General features: G+C 45.2%; 1 protein-coding gene across 2 annotated transcripts in view; it reads right to left on the bottom strand.

The window, feature by feature from the left end:
• The window catches only part of LOC148508681 (cyclic nucleotide-gated channel alpha-2-like), a 260462-nt gene that overhangs the window by 41913 nt on the left and 198092 nt on the right, over positions 1 to 20457 (bottom strand). For both annotated transcript variants that reach the window (XM_088444227.1, XM_088444228.1), the window contains one exon: positions 16774 to 16976. In XM_088444227.1, coding sequence (XP_088300353.1) covers positions 16774 to 16889 — 116 coding nt within the window. In that variant the 5' untranslated portion in view covers positions 16890 to 16976. The remainder of the gene's footprint in view (positions 1 to 16773; positions 16977 to 20457) is intronic.

Below are 20457 nucleotides of genomic sequence, written 5' to 3' on the forward strand. Positions count from 1 at the left end.
GGCCAGGGGTACCAGGGATAGCCCAGGGCTCTCAGCCTAAACCTGGGGTGCCCTGGAGAGGGGGACCCCTTTATTGGGGGGGTCCCCAGCTCCCCAGGGATCCCCAGCCTGGGCTGACTAGGGGTCAGGGGTAATGCTTTGGCTGTATTTTGACAATCAAGGCTGGTTCTGAATAGTCTGGTGCTGGTTGTGCTTAACACGGGTAACTCCTACATCGTTTGTCCCCTGTATTTAGCACAACCAGTACTGGGTCTCCAAAGCCCAGTGCTAGTTGTTCTTTTGGGCGGCCACCCCATTTCTTTTTTCTAATTTTACACTGGTTTTCATTTTTTATCACAGAAGCACAGACGGATCTCACTGATCCCGTCCGTGCTTCTGTGTTTATTTATTTACACACAGATGCATGTATCATGGATCTCCTTGAACCATGCATGCATCTGTTCGTTCGAGTTAATGAAAATCGAACGGTAAATAGAAATGAATAATATGAATGACAAAAAATGATTACACCATCGAACAACTCGAATGACAGGAACTCGGCAGCTTAGTAAATTCAGTAACCTGTTAAAAAATGAAACACAGGAATCCGTACAATGTCATCCGAGATTGATCTCGGATGACATAGAAAAGAAATCGGCACCTTAGTAAATTTATCCCCTAGTGTCAGTAAAACTCCTTTAGTATTCTTCATAGTTGACAACATCAGACTCTACCCTTATCTCTAAACTCACTGCCATGGTCCCTTCTCTAATTGTGGCCAATCAGAGATACCCCAGGGAGTGAGTGGAAGAGAAAAAAAGTCTGCCTCTGCTCCCCGGGTGACCGTGACCCTCCACTGAGAGCGAGAACTTCCTGGAGAAAATATGCGGTCTATTCATGAAGTTTTGCATTGTGGAATTGTTAATTTTCACTATATATCGCATCGTTTCGATGCACTATAAATACGTAGCTTGGCTAAGTAGCAATTCATTTATACTTACCTTATATGTGATGTGATCCGGTATCCAGAGCTCCAGTAATCACAGACTTCTTCTGCGGTCCTCTGTATTTGGTAAGGCTCTCCCATTGTGCGCATGCACCGGCTGCCAGGTCATTTCACACCAGTGCTGCGGCTGGTGTGGGGCAGTGCGAGGTGGCAGCAGGCAGTAAAGAGTAGAGATGAGCGGTTCGGTTTTACTGCTCAGTTCTAATTAAGAGGTGGTGACCCAGCATATGCATATATCTGGTCACCTTATTAAGACATATCGGGGGCAGCGGGGGGCACCGCCAGTTAACAGGTGGAGATCCAGCATGTGCATACACTAACGTTCAAAAGTTTGGGGTCACCCAGAGAAATTTGGGTTTTGCATGAAAACTGACTTTTATTTATCAAATGAGTTGCAAAATGAATAGACCATATAGTCAAGACATTGGCAAGATTAGAAATAATGATTTTTAGTTGAAATAATAATTTTGTCCTTTAAACTTTTGCAGCAATTATAGCATTGCAGACCTTTGGCATTCTAATTTGTTGAGGTAATCTGAAGAAATTTCACCCCACGCTTCCTGAAGCACCTCCCACAAGTTGGATTGGGTTGATGGGTACAATACAGTCAAGCTGCTCCCACAATAGCTCAATGGGGTTGAGATCTGGTGACTGCAGTAGTCACTCCATTACAGACAGAATACCAGCTGCCTGCTTCTTCCCTAAATAGTTCTTGCATAATTTGGAGGTGTGCTTTGGGTCATTGTCCTATTGGAGGTGGAAATTGGCTCCAATCAAATGTTGTCCACAGGGTATGGCATGGCATTGCAAAATGGAGTGATAGCCTTCCTTATTCAAAATCCCTTTTACCTTGTACAAAGCTTCCACTTTACCAGCACCAAAGCAGCCCCAGACCATCACATTACCTCCACTATGCTTGACAGATGGCGTCTGGCACTCTTCCAGCATATTTGCACTTGTTCTACGTCTCACAAATGTTCTTCTTTGTGATCCAAACACCTCAAACTTCAATTAGTTTGTCCATACCACTTTTTTCCAATCTTCCTCTGTCCAATGTCTGTGTTCTTTTGCCCATATTAATCTTTTCCATTTATTGGCCAGTCTCAGATATGGCTTTTTCTTTGCCAATCTGCCTAGAAGGCCAGCATCCCGATGTCGCCTCTTCACTGTAGACATTGAAACTGGCATTTTGTGGGTACCATTTAATGAAGCTGCCAGTTGAGGACTTGTGAGGCATCTATTTCTCAAACTAGAGACTCTAATGTACTTGTCTTCTTGCACAGTTGTGCACCGGGACCTCCCACTTGTCTTTCTACTCTGATTAGAGCCTGTTTGTGCTGCTTTCTGAAGGGAGTAGTACACACTGTTGTAGGAAATGTTCAGTTTCTTGGCAATTTCTCACATGGAATAGCCTTCATTTCTAAGAACAAGAATAGACTGTTGAGTTTCACATGAAAGTTCTCTTTTTCTGGCCATTTGGAGAGTATAATCGAACCCACAAATGTCATGCTCCAGATACTCAACTAGCTCAAATAAAGGCCAGTTTTATAGCTTGTCTAACAAGCAAACCCGTTTTCAGCTGTGCTAACATAATTGCACAAGGGTTTTCAAGGGTTCTCTAATCATCCATTAGTTTTCTAATGCAGTTAGCAAACACAATGTACCATTAGAACACTGGAGTGATGGTTGCTGGAAATGGGCCTCTATACACCTATGTAGATATTCCTTTAAAAATCAGACGTTTGCAGCTAATATAGTCATTTACCGCATAACAATGTATAAAGTGTATTTCTGATTAATTTAATGTTATCTTCATTGAAAAAAAACAGTGCTTTTCTTTCAAAAATAAGGAAATTTCTAAGTGACCCCAAACTTTTGAACGGTAGTGTATGTTGGGTCACCTTACTAATGATGGCGAGGGTAGGGCAGAGCAAGGGGCACTGGGGAAGCAAGCAGGAGGAAGTGACCTGCCGTATGCATATGTACTGGGCTCTTCTGATTGGCTGCTGTCAGAGAAGGGGGTGGAGAGAACAGGGAGAAGGCAAGAAAACAACACTCTTCTCTGCTCTTCTCCCCTAACAAGCCTTCTTACGCCATCTTGAGATTGCAATAGCTTTTAGAGAAGCTAAATGAAAAGCTGAGCTCTCCGTGCTTCTATGAATTGCTCTCCCCATACTAGTGTATGTGGAAGCGATATCTACACTAATCAGGGGAACCACTGGAGAAATCTCCATGGTAATCCCTTCTCTGAATAGGAGGAAGCAGTGAAAAGCCCTGTTATCACTGATAAAGGGCTTTTCACTGCTACATGAATAGACCCCTATATGTTAATGAAATGATCCAGTGTATGCCAGGTCAGTTTAGGCTGCTGCCTCCCCACTGTACCTGCCAATGCTCTGTTTCCCCACCACCACTGCTTCTCTGTCTTGTATATATATTAATAAAGTGACCCGGCATAACTTCATACTGCTTGCTACCCTGGCTTACTCAGGCCCCCCCACCATCCCTCCTTCCCCAATGCCCCGACCTGCTCTGCCCCCCACCTGTGGACTCACTGTGCTGCCGTTGCTTTATCTACAAGGACCGCAGCTGACCCCAGGATCAAAGAGGGCCCCCTTTTCGCAACACTGGAAGGTAAGTGTACCTGAATTTCTACTTCACATCATTTTAAATGCCATCAAAATTATGTGATATATACCGTAGTGATACAGTAGAACTACATGAATAGACCCCTTTATGTGAGAAGATATTCCTAGTTCCACCATGGCCCTTAGTCTAGCCTGTTTGTGCACTGATGGATTTTCCGGACTTGCTCCTGACTTTCCAGTGTCACGTCCGAGGTGGAAAGAGGACCCGAACTGGGTGCAGGGAAGTTTTTGCGAGCAGTTTCCTGATCCTGGAATGAGACTGGATGAAGAGAGTACTTGTTCATGAATGTCTGCCTTAGCAGGACGAAGCGGAGGACGAAGATCTAGGAACAGGGGAACTTAACCCCAAAGAGGAGTCAGGGTACAGCTCCGGAGAAGCGTAGGTATGGGAACCTAGTACCGGTGCTGGCTGGAAATGCTGATGGAGGAGGCTCTGTAATGTAGCGCGAGTAGCGGCAGGTTCACCGGAACCTAGAGGAAAAGAGCACTGGCAGTGGAACTTAGAAATGGAGCAGGCAGCAAATGAGTTCACCAACTGAGTACAGCAACTGGAACACTGGAGACAAAATGAGACTAAGGAGCACGGAACTAGCACACAGACTAGTTGTGTTAGACGTTGCATTGGCAACTTGGGGACTCCCAGTAAGCCCTTCAGAACCAGGGGCTTTAATAATTAGATGTGAAATGAGTTAGGAACCTTAAGGTAAGAAGGTAATTTGAGCTCATAAGCAACCGGGTTGATAACTTCTTCGACTGGAAATGGACCAGTAAAACGAGGGCCGTATTTCATCGATGGCTCTCTTAGATGTAGAACCTCACTTGGTACCCTACTTTCAAGCTTGGCACTGATCTTCTTTTCTTGTCCGTCCAATGTTTGTAACAATGAGAGGTTTTCTGGAGTGTAGTTTGAACCTTTTTCCAAATCCTGGAGAAGTATTGTAAGTAAGGATGTAACTGCTGGCAGGTCGAAAACTGGTAAACTTTGGAACTCGGGTACCCGTAGGTGTGCCATAAACAGTAAAGAATGGAGTATGACCGGTGGAGGAGTGGCAATAATCATTGTGTGCAAATTCCACCCAAGGCAAGATTCCAACCAGTTACTGTATCTTGTGAGGAGGATAGATGAATTCAAACAAATGTATCCAGATCTTGATTAACACGTTCCATTACTCCATTTGTTTGAGGATGTCCGGCAAAGCGGAATGCATGCACACCCATGCAAGTAATTGTTTTCATAACTCTGGAGTGACAAACGTTTTTCCAAAAGGTGATATCATTTTTGTGGCAGTGAAAACTCTGGGTTCTAGGACAGCAAGTTCTCTTTGGGTTTCCATAGAATTTTCAGAGATGATTGAACAAGACAAGGCATCAGTCTTCTGATTCTGGGATCCTGGACGAAAAGTTATCGTGAAATTAATTGTGTAAAAAACATAGGGGGTAATTCAGACCCGCTCGCGAGCGAAGGTCGCTCGCTAGAGGGTCGATGTTGGGCGAATGCGCATGCGCACGACGGAGGTCTTTGACCATCGCGACCATCATCATGGACACTCGCATAAGCTGTGGGTGGTAACCCACAGCTATGCGAGCATCCAAAAGGCCGCTCCACATTTAAATAGGACAGCCCTGATTCAGAGCAAGCGCTCTGGTCAGAGCATTCAGCTCTGAATCAGGCCCATAGCCCACCGAGCACAACTCCAAATTATTGATAATAGAGTTGTGCACCTGAGATTTGTCTGTTTTTGTGCCTGCAATTAGTCTCCTCAGGTAGCACCTCCCATTGTATATATATATTGTGACACAGTCAGATTAGGGGTTCCCTCTCCTGGGTAGAAGGACCCCTTTCTTACACACACGCACAGCAGCAGGGAAGCAGCACACCAGTCTGGATGCAAGTACAAGCTGGTCGGCGCCAGTTTTTATTGTACAATGTCAGAAATAACATAAAGAAAACAAACATAAATCCTAGCCCTGTCGGGGCACTAACTTCACAGGTAGTTCCCTCACTACCAGAACCTGGCAGGGCCTAATGCCCTCACCAGCAACAAAAGCACAGCACAACACTCATGGATAGATTTTCAAGTGTCTCTGAGCAAACTCCCTGTCTGCTCTCCCAGGTGAGACACTCAGCCCTAAACACACTAGGCTTATATTGGCCACTCTCAGGTGGAAACCCTAACAAGCCTGTTACCAGGCTGCGAGAACCAAAACCTGGAGTGGGGTATGTGGGTGGAGCCCTCCGTCTCCTCTCACCCACAACCACCAGGTCCCAAACCGGCTTTTCAAAAAGCCGAGACTCAAGCCTGCTACACTGCAGACTTTCTCCTGGGGGTTTAGAACACATAAGACAGGAATCTGGGACAAATGTACCTGCCACAGACCACTTTACCAGTGATCCCATCACATATCCCCCCCCTTTGTTTCGACCTGTGGGGCGGAACAACTGAAGCCCCCAAACAATGAACGCGTGACAACGCGTCTGCATTGGCCAGCTGGCTTCCTGGCCTGTGTTCCACTGCAAATGTAAAAGTTTGTAACGCCAAGAGCCATCTCGTAATTCTCGCATTACTGTCCTTATTTGCGGACATCCACTTCAAAGGGGCATGATCAGTGATCAAATTGAACTTTCTTCCAACCAAGTAGTACCTGAGAGCCTCTAACGCCCACTTTATGGCCAATGCCTCCTTCTCCACTGTGGCATCGGGTAGGCATCGAATTTTGAAACCCTGTTCACCTTTCGGAAGTCATTGCAGAAACGCACACTCCCGTCGGGCTTTGGAATCAACACAATGGGACTTGACCATTCACTATGTGATACTTCAATAACCCCTAACTCTAGCATATTTTTAATTTATTTCGACACCGATTCTCTTGGTGCTTCTGGTAACCTATAGGGCTTTAGATTAACTTTAACCCCTGGGTCAGTGATGATGTCATGTTTAACGACCGAGGTTTTCCCAGGTATGTCAGAGAACAGCACCCTATTTCTGACCAGAAACTCCTTGACCTCTTGTTGTTGAATTGCCGACAGTACCGTTCTATCTTTCCAGGGCTTTAACAGATTTATATGGTATATCTGTTCCGGCTTTCTTTTCCCCGTCTGGTAAACTTTGTAATTGACCTGCCCCACTCTTTCTAAGATTTCAAAGGGCCCTTGCCATTTAGCCAAAAGTTTATTTTCCACAGTGGGAACCAACACTAACACTCTGTCCCCAGGAGCAAAGCTGCGTAACCGAGCACTGCAGTTGTATACCCTCTGCCGTGCCTGTTGAGCCGGTTCCAGGTGCTCTCTTACTATCGGCACCTCTATAATAGGCACTGGAACTAGTGGACCCTTAAAATGTGGCCTGGGAGCATGATACTGACACTCAGGGCAGGATGCGCAAAAGTCAGACACCTCTTTATGAAGCCCGGGCCAGAAAAACCTCTGCATTATTCGCTCAGTGGTTTTCTCTACCCCTAGATGGCCTGCCATTATATGACCATGGACCAGATCCAACACTGTTCTTCTGTAGGCTTTGGGAACTATTAGTTGTTCCACAATATCTTCCCCCTTCTTAGTCACCTTATATAACAAATCCTGACACATTGCCATGTGGGGATAGGACAAAGGACTATCAGGGTCTACGGGTTTACCATCAACTACTTTTACATTCTCCCTGGCTTTTACCAAAGTAGGGTCATTCAACTGCTCCACGGCAAAGACCTCTCTTCTGACCTCTAAATCAGGCAGACGATCCACTGGCCCAACAACACTTCCCACCTCAATGGGAGGCACATCAGTTGGCGGACCACCGTCACGCTCTGCATTCTCTAGTTCGCCAATCATAGTAGAAAAAGGGAATAACTCTTGACTCAGAAGAAACTCCCTCCTCCACTACATCGACAACCTTCTCAAATGGATCGGGGTTGTTAACTTCTGGAAAAAAACGGCTTTCCCACAACTTCCAGAAGTGAGCAAAGTCTCTCCCCAATATTGCATCGCACATCAGACCAGGCACCAAACCCACAGAAACTATAGCAGAACCACATGGTGTCTCGATGTTCACCTCGGCAGTAACATAATATCGAGTATCCCCATGTATGCAGGTCACACCAACAGTTTTCCCCTTACGCCTCAAGGGGTTCTCCAGCTCAGCTTTTATAAGTGTCACCAAGCTACCAGAGTCTAACAGTGCCTCTACTCGGTTGCCATCTACAGTGTGAGTACACACATGTGCTTATCAGTCTCAGCCTGCCGGTCAGCCGTACAGGCTGTCTGTGCAAAGAAAGACCCCCTGTGGTAGACATGAGCAGTATCACATTGCATAGGTTCAGTTGTAAGTGAACAATTAGCGGAAATATGGCCGAAGTCACCACACCGAAAACACTGAATCATATTAATGTCTAGTCGTTTATGGGGCAAGAACCTTCCTGGCCTGGCAGGCCTGTCTCCAGGTTCTACACCCTCAGTCTTAGGTACATCCCACCGCCCAGCACCCTTCTCCCCTGGAACAGTCTTACCAGTGTCTGTGGGAGTTCGCCGGTGCGCCATCGGGGCTCGGTGGGGCATACTCATCAGCTCCTCAGCCGCCACGCACCTCTCCACCAGCTCGACCAACTGGTCCGCGGACTTAGGGTCTGCATGGCTCACCCACTTGCGCAGAGTCGCAGGTAACGATCGCAGGTACCGGTCCATCATGACCCTTTCCACGATCTGTGGTCCCGTCAGCATCTCGGGCTGTAGCCATTTTGAGGACAGATGGACGAGGTCATGCATCTGTGAACGTGGAGGCTTGCCCATATGGAACTCCCAGCGGTGGACCCGTTGGGCACGAACAAAGGTGGTGACTCCCAAGCGAGTTAGGATCTCCTGTTTTAGTTTTTTATAGTCCTTGGCATCAGCCAGGCATAAGTCGAAATATGCTTTTTGTGGCTCCCCAGACAAAAAAGGTGCCACCAGACTTGCCCACTGCTCCTTGGGCCAACTCTCCCTTTCGGCCGTTCTTTCAAATGCGGCGAGATAGGCCTCCACATCATCGCCCGAAGTCATCTTTTGGAGGAAGTGACTGGCTCGTACGGAGTGAGTGGTGGTGGGAGGACCAGTATTAACATCTGTGGGCCGGGCGACCAGGTGCTGTATCACCTCTTTTATGGCCTGGCTGTTTTCCGCTAAGGCCTGGCGGGTTTCCTCGATGGCGACCTGTTGTTGCCTCTGGGCTGTCTCCAAGGCCAACAGTTGCACCCTGGTGGATTCCTGCTGAGCCCTGGTAGATTCCTGCTGAGCTGCAGTAGCTTCCTGCTGGGCCCTGGTAGATTCCTGCTGAGCTTTGTTCGTCTCCTGCTGAACTCCTGTAGCTTGGAGCAAGGCCTTAATAATTTCCTCCATTTTGTCCTGTGGGGTAGGTTGGAAGCTGAACCTTGCCTCTCTGAGCATTGGCTGATACCTCCTCTATGGGACTCCAAGGACACAGTGTTATTTCCACACTCACAAATTGGGTGTCTGTCCCTTTAATTTTTAAATGGAAAGTTTTCCTCTCGCTGCAACTTCAGTGTGTGTGGGTGCCCGCATTCTCCACCATATTGTGAAACAGTCAGATTAGGGGTTCCCTCTCCTGGGTAGAAGGACTCCTTTCTTACACACACCCACAGCAGCAGGGAAGCAGCACACCAGTCTGGATGCAAGTACAAGCTGGTCGGCGCCAGTTTTTATTGTACAATGTCAGAAATAACATAAAGAAAACAAACATAAATCCTAGCCCTGTCGGGGCACTAACTTCACAGGTAGTTCCCTCACTACCAGAACCTGGCAGGGCCTAATGTCCTCACCAGCAACAAAAGCACAGCACAACACTCACGGATAGATTTTCAAGTGTCTCTGAGCAAACTCCCTGTCTGCTCTCCCAGGTGAGACACTCAGCCCTAAACAAACTAGGCTTATATTGGCCATTCTCAGGTGGAAACCCTAACAAGCCTGTTACCAGGCTGTGAGAACCAAAACCTGGAGTGGCCGTGGGTGGAGCCCTCCCTCTCCTCTCACCCACAACCCCCAGGTCCCAAACCGGCTTTTCAAAAAGCCGAGACTCAAGCCTGCTACACTGCAGACTTTCTCCTGGGGGTTTAGAACACATAAGACAGGAATCTGGGACAAATGTACCTGCCACAGACCACTTTACCAGTGATCCTATCACAATATATATTCAGGGTGTGCAGTCCAGGAATCTTTCCCATATACTCCATTTAATGTGCTTTATTGCACACCTGAGTGAAAGGAGACGCCCTCAGTATGGATTAGCATCCCTACCTTATTGGTTTAAAAGCATGGAGTCTGGTAATGTATATGCACACTGGTATTAGGCACAATTCTAGGTACAGTAAGTCCTACAAGTTATATACTGTAGTGCAACTTTGGTTCATTTTTGGGGCATGGGTCCCCCTGGATTGCTTTGGTTGAATTGTTTCAGGGCACCGCATTATAACACATTTTTATTTTATAACACATTTTAACCCTTCACTGTTTGTTTATTATACATGTACTTCACTTTTTTATTTACATTCTTTATATGCAGCTGTGGCTGCTCTTAACTATCTCTTTTACACTGCATTTTTCTTACTATGGCGGTGCCCTGGGGCGGCTTGGCTGGGCCAGTTTGGGGGTGTCCTGCACTCTGGATTTGAATCCTAGTATGTTAGGGACCTACCCTAAAGAGGTTACCTGGATATGGTGAGTAGGCCCATAACCTTGGCCAAGATTATGCTAAAATCCTCTATTGATTGCAAAATTTTATTGTATTTATATATTATATATATTTATATATATAATATATATAATATATTTACATTTATATATTATCAATAATTTGGAGTTGTGCACCTGAGATTTGTCTGTTTTTGTGCCAGAGACTATATATCCCAGGAAGGGTATAGATGAAACTTCGAATACATATTTTCCAGCTTACAGTATAAACTGTTCTTCCTCAACCTGTTCAGAAACTTTCTCTCATGATGCCGATGATCCTCTAAATTGGAAGAAAAAATTAAGATATCAGCGAGGTAGACGACTACAGAGGGGTAAAGCAAATCTCAGCAGATGTCGCTAACAAAATTCTGGAAAACTGCGGGAGTGTTACTAAGACCGAAGGGCATGACTAGATACTCGAAATGCCTGTCTCAGATATTAAATGCGGTCTTCCATTCATCTCCTGTACAAATTCGGATAAGATTATAGGCTCCTCATAGGTCTAGTTTAGTGAATACTGTAGCTCCCTTTACCCAATCAAATAGCTTGAGAATAAGGGGTACCGGTTTTTGATTGAGTGTTGTTAAATCCACGATAGTGTATGCAGGGACAAAGTCCTCCATCTTTCTAAGTGATGAAGAAGAACCCAGCACCTGCAGGAGAGGTAGATGGATGGATAAACCCTTTGGCTAAATTTTTCTGGATATATTTCGACAGTGCCTTTGTTTCTGGAACTGAAAGTGCATAAGTACGTCCACATGGAGGAATCGTCCCAGGCATTAGTTCTATAGGACAGTCCCAATCCCTGTGGGGAGGTAAAATATCAGCTCCTGACTTGCAAAAAACATCTTTAAATGAAGCATAATGAGAGGGAAGTTGATATGGGTCTGATATTTGAATTTTATTTACAGATTTCACACATTGAAGACAGGAAGAAAGACAAGAATTTCCCCAAGACAAAATTTGCATCAACATCCAATCAATTCATGGACTATGCTTGCTTAACCAAGGATAATCTAAAATAATTCTGCGGGAGGCCTTAGGTATAACTAAAAGTTCTAACAGCCCCACATGAAGAGCACCAATACGGAGTTGTAGCGGATGAGTCTGATGAGTGACGGTTCTGTTAACCATGTGACTGCAATCAACTGAAGAGAAAGAAATAGCATGAATCAAAGGCTGCACAGGGATTTGATATTTCTGGACTAATTCAGCCTAAGTTAAATTCCCGGCCACTCTGGAATCCAGAAGAGCAAGGACATTTTTAGACCCTTAAGTCAGCTCCAAGGCAACAGGGATAGTAGCCTCAGATTTAGTTGGAGACAGTGACATTACTCCCAACCTAGTGTCTCCATGGCTGGTTAGGAGCTGTCATTAACTGGACGACGGATGCATAAGGCTACCAGATGACCAGCCTCTCCACAATACATGCACAGATTCTCCCGGCGACGTTTCTGTGGGTAAGTCGGGCCCAATTAATCTGCATAGGTTCTTCAGTGATGGTCTCTCGGTAGGAGCAGCAGGAGGAGGTGGAATAGGTTGAAACCTGAAGCGGCCTGTACTACTCTTCTCTGTTGCTCATGGTAGCGTAGAACCACCTTATTTCACAATGAGATAAGGTCATCCAATATGGGTGGCAAATCGCGTGTCACTAGATCATCCTTAAGGCTATCAGAAAGTCCACTCCAGAAAACTGAAATCATAGCCTCCTTGTTCCACTGCAGCTCCGAAGCCAACATCTAGAACTGGATAACGTATCGCCCTACCGTCCTGTTCTCCTGACAGAGCCGCATGATTTTTGTGGATGTTGAATTCGCCCTACCGGGCTCATCGAAGATTCTCTGAAATGTCAAGAGAAATTCTGTATAATCAGCCAACAGAGGATCGGCTTGTTCCCATAACAGTAAGACCCATTTTAGGGCTAGACCAGAGAGGAGCGACACAATATAAGCCACTTTGGCTTTGGGAGAAGGAAAGATAGCAAGCTGTAGCGTGAAATGTACATCACACTGATTCAAGAAGCGACGGCTCAGATATGGGTTTCCATCTAACTTATTTGGCGTTGGCAGATGGAGATGTGATGGTGAGGTACTTATGGTAGGACCAATAGCAGGAACATGTTGAGGATTGGTTGTAGCAGGCATGCTGACCATGACAAGGGAAGCTTGCAGGGAATCCTGATGGTGAGACATCTCTTGCATAAATTGTCCCAGCTGACAGTGGGAAACTTCAAGGCCCTCCAAACGACTGGCAATACTTTGCAACAGGTCTGCTCTGAAATCCTGACCACTAGCCGAATCCATTGGGCCAGTTCAAACTGTCACGTCCGAGGTGGGAAGAGGACCTAAACTGGGTGCAGGGAAGTCCTTGCAAGCAGTTCCCTGATAATGGAATGAGGCTGGATGAAGGGAGTTCTTGTTCATGAATATCTGCCTTAGCAGGACAATGTGGAAGATGGAGATCTAGGAACAGGGGAACTTAACCCCAATGGGGAGTCAGGGTACAGCTCCTAGTACTGGTGCTGGCTGGAAATGCTGATGAAGAAGGCTCTGTAATGTAGCGCAGGTAACGTCAGGTTCACTGGAACCAAGAGGAGCAGAGCACTGGCAGTGGCACTTAGAAATGGAGCAGGTAGCAAACAAGTTCACCAACTGAGTACTGCAACTGGAACACTTGAGACAAGACAAGACTAAGGAGCACAGAGAACTAGCACACAGACTAGCTGAGTTAGATGTTGCACTGGCAACCTGGGGACTCCCAGTAAGCCCTTAAGTACCCAATGCTGGTGCTGGATTGGTTGTCAGAGTCCATTGTAAATCACTACAACTGGATTGGCTCTCGCCTGACATGTGACCAAATCCAAGATGGCGGTGCCCAGCACCCGGCAGCGTTTGAGCAGACTCCCAGCCATAGCAGCTCCAAGATGCCAGAGATCCAGCGCTGCCTCTCAGGGACCTGCCCGCATACCGCGCTAACCGCCAGCAGCCTGCACCTCCTCCAGATGGACCCCGCCAGAGTGCCCAGAGAGGTAAGTCCCAGATCCCCCGCAGACCTCCAGAGCGGCCCTTGACATTCAGACTTTTACATTATCCTGCTGATTGAAACATCCGATCAGCCATGGATATTTCTTTCTGAGCATCACAAAATCCTTTCAGCAATTATCCAACATATATTTTGTGCTTATTATTACATTCCTCTTTACACTAAGTCATTTTGTACCTTCTATATGATTCAATATTTCTTGTATCTGACACACTCAATAAATAATATTGTGTCAGATCTCCTCTCTCTCCCCATCTTTACCCTCTATAATACACCCTAAATGCTGTGGCAAATTGATTTTCCTCTCTCGCTGATCTACACCGGGTCCAACACTTTGTAATCCCTACATTGGCTCCCCAATTCCTCCAGAATTTAATTTAAGCTTCTCATCCTAACCAACATCTCTCCTTCAGACATCTCTAGCCTCATTACAAGACAAATATTCATCTGCTTCAAAAACAATCTAATCCTCCTCTATCTGCCTCTGTACTATATATCTCTCACTCTCATTTTAAATGATTGGTTAGTGTGACACTCTAGTTATGTATCCACCAGTGGCTTTGGAAGCAGCTGGGCACAGAGTTGTCCAAACTCAAAGAGGGTATATAATCTAATAATATAATAATTGTGTCCAGCGCTAACCTCTTTATACTAATTCAGATATCTGAAGTGTGGAAAGAATGATATATAGTATTATAGAGAAGTACAAAATGGATGTAAACTGTGTATGTTGTAATATTGATACGTTTAAAATTGCATCTTAATTATGAAATCCAAGTGCTCCTGTGCACTTATATAGAAAAATAAAAATGATTAAGATCAAACAGATAGCCAGGAAAATAAGGCAATGTTCCTAAACACTGGCTCTGATTTATAAATGAAAAAGGCCCCTGCGTGCCTTCTGTGATAGACTGTCAGCAAATGCCCACGTCCGTTATGTCAAACACCAGTCCCCAATGTTGGGAGATTATCTCCAAACAGCTACCTATATACGAGTTGCAGGTAACATAAGGTGACCCTTTTAGGGGGTCCCTTTCCGTATAGCACCAAGTGCCTACGTCTCCCTTTTAACCAATGTGTGTGACAACCCGTTGTAGGAGTGATCTTGGCATCTGAAACGCCGTGTAGCAATGCAGAGTATGTCCCATATGTGTGGGGTGTGTAGGTATACCCTTAATCAGGGCTTCCCTGCCATATAAGTTATCATACGTTCCCCCACTAAATGGTATGGTAAAATTGCAGTATTGTATAGGACTGCTGTAAGAAATAGACAGGGGCGGCGTCCCGCACCACTGTCCTTACCGTAGGCCGAATGATGTAGTGCTCACTAGATGCGGCTACCAACGGTTGTCTCTGATTTCTGTTCCCCTCCACTGTGTCCGTATGCCGGGGGTGAACAGCGCGCACAGGTGGATGGTGCTCCGGCAATCTGCTGTTAATGTCTGGACGCTTCCTGGTAGAGGAACGCGTTTCAGCCCAATTGGCCTTTTTCAAGTTGATCTGTGATAGTCTTTAGTGAAGTATATAACTAGCGCTCCACCAAACTGATGAGATGATTGGAGAAGCGCTAGTTATATACTTCACTAAAGACTATCACAGATCAACTTGAAAAAGGCCAATTGGGCTGAAACGCGTTGTTGATACACATGCACCACGCTAAGATCCACTCTACCAGGAAGCGTCCAGACATTAACAGCAGACTGCCGACGCACCATCCACCTGTGCGCGGTGTTCACCCCCGGCATACGGACACAGTGGAGGGGAACAGAAATCAGGACAACCGATGGTAGCCGCATCTAGCGAGCACTACATCATTTGGCCAACGGTAAGGACAGTCCTATACAATACTGCAATTTTACCATACCATTTAGTGGGGGAACGTATGATCACTTATATGGCAGGGAAGCCCTGATTAAGGGTATACCTACACACCCCACACATATGGGACATACTCTGCATTGCTACACAGCGTTTCAGATGCCAAGGGACGTGGGCATTTGCTGACAGTCTATCACAGAAGGCACCCAGGAGCCTTTTTCGTTTATAAATCAGAGCCAGTGTTTAGGAACATTACCTTATTTTTCTGGCTATCTGTTTGATCTTAATCATTTTTATTTTTCTACATAAGTGCACAGGAGCACTTGGATTTCATAATTAAGATGCAATTTTAAACGAATCAATAAATACCATTATTATTACAACGTACACAGTTTACATCCATTTTGTACTATATATCATTCTATACTATATATCATTCTTTCCACACTTCAGATATCTGAATTAGTATAAAGAGGTTAGCGCTGGACACAGTTATTATATTATTAGATTATGTGACTCTCTAGTGCTGAAAGAGTTTTGTGGTGCCTTACATATAAACAATGATGATTATGTCGACCACGCACATCTGCTATGTGTGAATGTGTCTATGTAGTGGTGTACATAGTGGAAGGGGGTATCTAGTGTTTCTGAAGTTTGATGCATGCCACCGGTGGACATAGCGCACCCTTAAAATATTGTGACCATGTGATATGGCCATGTCCCAAACGTTGGGACATGTGTCTACATGATAATACTTAACATTTTTGGCATTGTTTTTGAAAAAGCTAAACCAAAGACAATTCACCCATCACTACATAATACGTAAATCTATCCAAAAATATCTCAAATATTACACAGCACACTTGTAAAATGTCACAGTGTAGATGTTCTTCCTTTATAGTACGCTCTGGTGCTGCCTCCATCCATAGGCAAGCGCAGGCTGATCCAGTAGTCTCTAGGACCTGTCGGAGAGCAGCCTGCAAACCCGAACTCTGACATGTGATACTGTGCATGTGTGTCTTACTCCCTGGTGTCATACCGAGTGGATGGAACCCTGAGACTCTCCTACAGTTACTAGCAGTATCAGCTTCCTAGCCTGCTGCAGGTGCACTTTACTACCACTGCTGTTTTAGGGAGCAATAACACTAGCACTCACCAGCATCCATTGCACTACAGCAGCCAGCAATATACCAAACGGCTCCAGGCTGCTTCTACTATATTGAAACTGTACAAGTTATATCCCTGTGTTATTTGCTACCTGCTGTCCCGACTAGGTTCAATAAACATAAGAACTGGTTAAGTTATATCACGTGTGGACTAACCACCACCAGCACCAAACAACTGTGCAACACATACCATCACATATAATCTGGCCAAGTGTATTACAACCTTTGTTTACCAAGCTATCTAGGACAGACAAGTATCCACCATTGTCTGTTGCATAATCTGCTATGCATTACATTGCAATACTACTCTGCTAACACACTCTGCTAATAGGTTATGGGTTAGTGCCCAGACCCCTAGAATCCTGTTAATTCTATACTCCACAAATATAAATGACTCACCTGCTCCTGCAGTTGTCTGCAGATTCCGGTTCATTTTCACTTGGCGTCTTAATAGCGGAACTTGGATGTAAGTTGGGAGAGGACGAGTTCTTCTGCACATTTGTTTGACCAGTCATCCTCCATGGGTGCACTCAGAAGATATGAACTTCAGCACCAGAGGCACAGGCAAGCTCAATCGTGACAAGAATGAGGAGATGGTGGAACTGCACAGAATAAATAAAATGAGAAACATCCATTCAGCTACTTCAAGACCAGAGCATTTTTCAGTTTTTTGTGTGATGTGTCAGTGTAAATGGAAGTAAGTCCTTATTTCTTAGTCTACTCTGTTTTATTTTGTTTTTATTAGGACAATAAGCCTTTTTTGGTGACAAATTGTAGTATGGACATATTTCAATGTTATGAACATTTCCTTGATGAAAGCAGTAAAAGTCAGAAAATAAATACACTTTACAAATAGTACAAGTACAAGTATATTTGCTCAGTAAGTATATTTGCTCAGTAAGTATATTTGCTCAGTAAGTATATTTGCTCAGTAAGTAAAGGAGAGGTTTTGGTAGATGAAAGTTTTAATTTATATTGAATATAGTTGACATTTGACTGATATTCTCTGTTCTCAGCAGGTGGAGCATTTTTGCAGGCAGAAAAACAGATATTTATATGAAAGAAGGGAAAAAGTGAGTTCTTGACATGTAGTGCACCAGAGACTGAGAATTATGTTGAAAACGCTGATGCAAAGTTTTGCTAGTGGTAGCTTTGGGAAAGGAAAAACTAACAAAACACGTGAATCACTATGCACCAACAGAATGTGTGTATGATTGTCTGTAGTTGAGAGATAGGGGTATATTTACAAAGGTTTGATTTTGTTCGATTATGGATTTGTGGTGATTTTCATTCGATTTTGATCATTAGAGATATACTAAAGTTAAAGTCGAATGTAAAATCGGATATAAAACCAAATCCCCTTCAAACTGAATATAACATCAGTACTTTTACATAGACGAACATAAGGCCTGATTCAGAGATTGATGCAATGCAGATTTTTAAGCAGATCGAGCGATTGTTTGCTATTGCACATGCGTGTCAGCCGCACTGCACACAGGCAGCGATTAATTACACCCAGGGGCGTCTCTGACTGTTTAAACGCTGTTTCATGGGCGTGCATAAATTAGCCAATGCGATAGCATGAGAGCTCGTTGCGTGTCATGAGAGCTGCAGTGTTTGTGACTGGTCAGACGTGCCATATCTGAGAAGGCAGCAGTGGGCGTCCCTATGCTCCACTGTGTTTAAGGAGACATTAGCATAATTTAGCATCGGGTTAGCGCACATCTCTAAATCAGACAGAATACTACTAAAATAGAAACTACTGATGCAGTGTCTGCTGCATGAAACAAGTACATGAATTATTGATCTGACTGCATTAATGAACAATATTAAACAATAATATATCCGGTTAGTGCGAGAAATACCTGGTTAAATATCTTTTATTACTGTTTGCAGTGCTACTATCTATCTAACTCAATTGTATACAGTATTGTGTGCCAGCCAGTGGAATCTGCAATTGTACTATTTTTAACTGGGAGGACAACTGTAGATGTAATGTCACCAAGGCTGCCAAGAGCGCTGCTGGGCCCCAGTACTGGGAGGAGGCATGGCCAACTTGTCCTTACAAATCCTAAAAGCCAGTGTCAGATCTGGTGGCGGGTGCGAGTTTGATCGCTCCCCCCCAACACATCATAGAGGGAGAGAGAGTACTGACTGTTGCTGCAGCAGCCTCTCTCTCCAGCCCAGCAAAGAGCAGCAGCACACAGTACTCTCTGTCCTTGCCCTAGTGGCTGTCGCATTTTGTTACGTGGGCGGGGAACAAGGCTGCTGGGTAAAGTGTATCCTCACCCCCCCCCCCCCCCCTCAGGGGCCCTGTATGTCACGGTGAAGAACATATATGCATATCTGTCAAAGAGATCTGCATTTTATTCTATTACGTGTAGACACATTGCACATGGGAGACTTTGGCCAAAGTATCTTCTATAAAGGGGCATACACACTAGACGAGAAAACTGAACGATATGAATGATAATGATATCGTTCAATGATATATCGTTCATATCTCTAGTGTGTGTGGTCTAAACGACCAATGATGCATGCTCCCATGGGTCGTTAACGATATCCCCAGTCTCTGTACATGTAGCCCAATCTGTGGTTATCATGGCCCCGCTCATGCCCCTCCGCCGTCGTTCATTGCTGGTTGGCATCGTTGCCCGCCACTGACGCTGCATACACACATCGTCTAGTGTGTATGTGGCTTGAGAGGTCTATCGGAACACCTACTAAGCTTTACTACCACATCTGAAAATCAACAGGCTTAGTAGTAATTGGCACAGTGGTGCTCGCAAGGAGGTTTGTGAGTATACAGAATCCCTCCCTGATGGATAGATCATTTTTTCATAGACAAATGACTAATCCTGCAATGGTGGTGATCCAATTTTTTCAATCTCCTACTGATGTAATTGAGTGCAGGGGCAAGTAGGAGACTTGTTTGATTGGCTCCCATACAGTATCAGCAGGTGATATGTGCACCTTTTTGTTAACACCCCCTGAATTTAAAACCGACAATGTTCAGCATGACATACACGGGACTCGGACACCCAATCTCATATACCAGAGTCAGACATTTAAAACATGAGTTATTTGCTCCTGCATAGGAAGCCTTGTAATTCTAACTATATGAACAAATAGCTCATGTGTTAAGTGTCTGACTGTGGTACATGAGCTTGGATGATCAAGTTCCATATATAACATGCTGAGCAATATGGGTTTTAAATAGCTTTAACTTAAAGTTAATATTGATAAGATGTACACAAATTACACTATTACGAATAGCTCACAAGGTAAGTACTGTATATGAATGTGGTATAGGAGGTTTAAAGATTCCGAATACTTATATAAGTTATCTTATATAAGTTTGAGGAAAGATAAGCACCCTGTTTGTTAGGAGTTTTGCTAGTTAGTTCAGTTAGGGGTTAAAGGATAGAGAGGGTGTAGCTAGTGAGCTGTCAATCAAATTATAAACCTATAGCAATGTTAAAAGGAGGCAAGGCCTCTGCCATAAATAGCCAAGGTTGAGGAGCTTTGCAGTTTGTCAAGGCTGGCTAAGTATCACACCACTTCAAATCCTTATTGCAATTTCCTTCTACCCTTTTCTGCACTTTCTTAGTTGTTTTCATTTGCATTATCACCCTCATTTCAGATTCTTTCCCCTTGCTCTCCTCCCTCCTTCAACCTTCCTGCTGCCCTTCCTCTCCTTTCCTTTCCCCCAAAGACCGACAGGCCTCCAGTCATGCCCCGTGTCCGCCAATCAGCGCCCTCCCCCCCGCCGCCTAATTGAGGCAGCCAGGCCGCTTACCTCCATGGCCCCAGCTTCATCCAGGCACGGCTCACGTCACACTGATAGCCACGATGCGGCGCCTGTGGCACCCACGAGCGCGCGCACCGGAGGTTCCGGCATTAGCGCTCAGTCCCCCGCTCCTTCAGCTGGCTGGCGGGGGGTGTCGCAAGCGGCTCAGGTGCCCCCAGCCGGGCAGGTCACCAGCTTTCAGCCCCAGCGGCATTGCTCCCAGAGCCTGCACTTGGCCCCGCCCACTAGGCACCGACGGCCATTTTACAAGCTGCGCAGCCACACAGGGTCTG

Source organism: Taudactylus pleione, unplaced genomic scaffold, assembly GCF_031769625.1.
Source record: "Taudactylus pleione unplaced genomic scaffold, aTauple2 ptg000352l, whole genome shotgun sequence".
Lineage (NCBI taxonomy): Eukaryota > Metazoa > Chordata > Amphibia > Anura > Myobatrachidae > Taudactylus > Taudactylus pleione.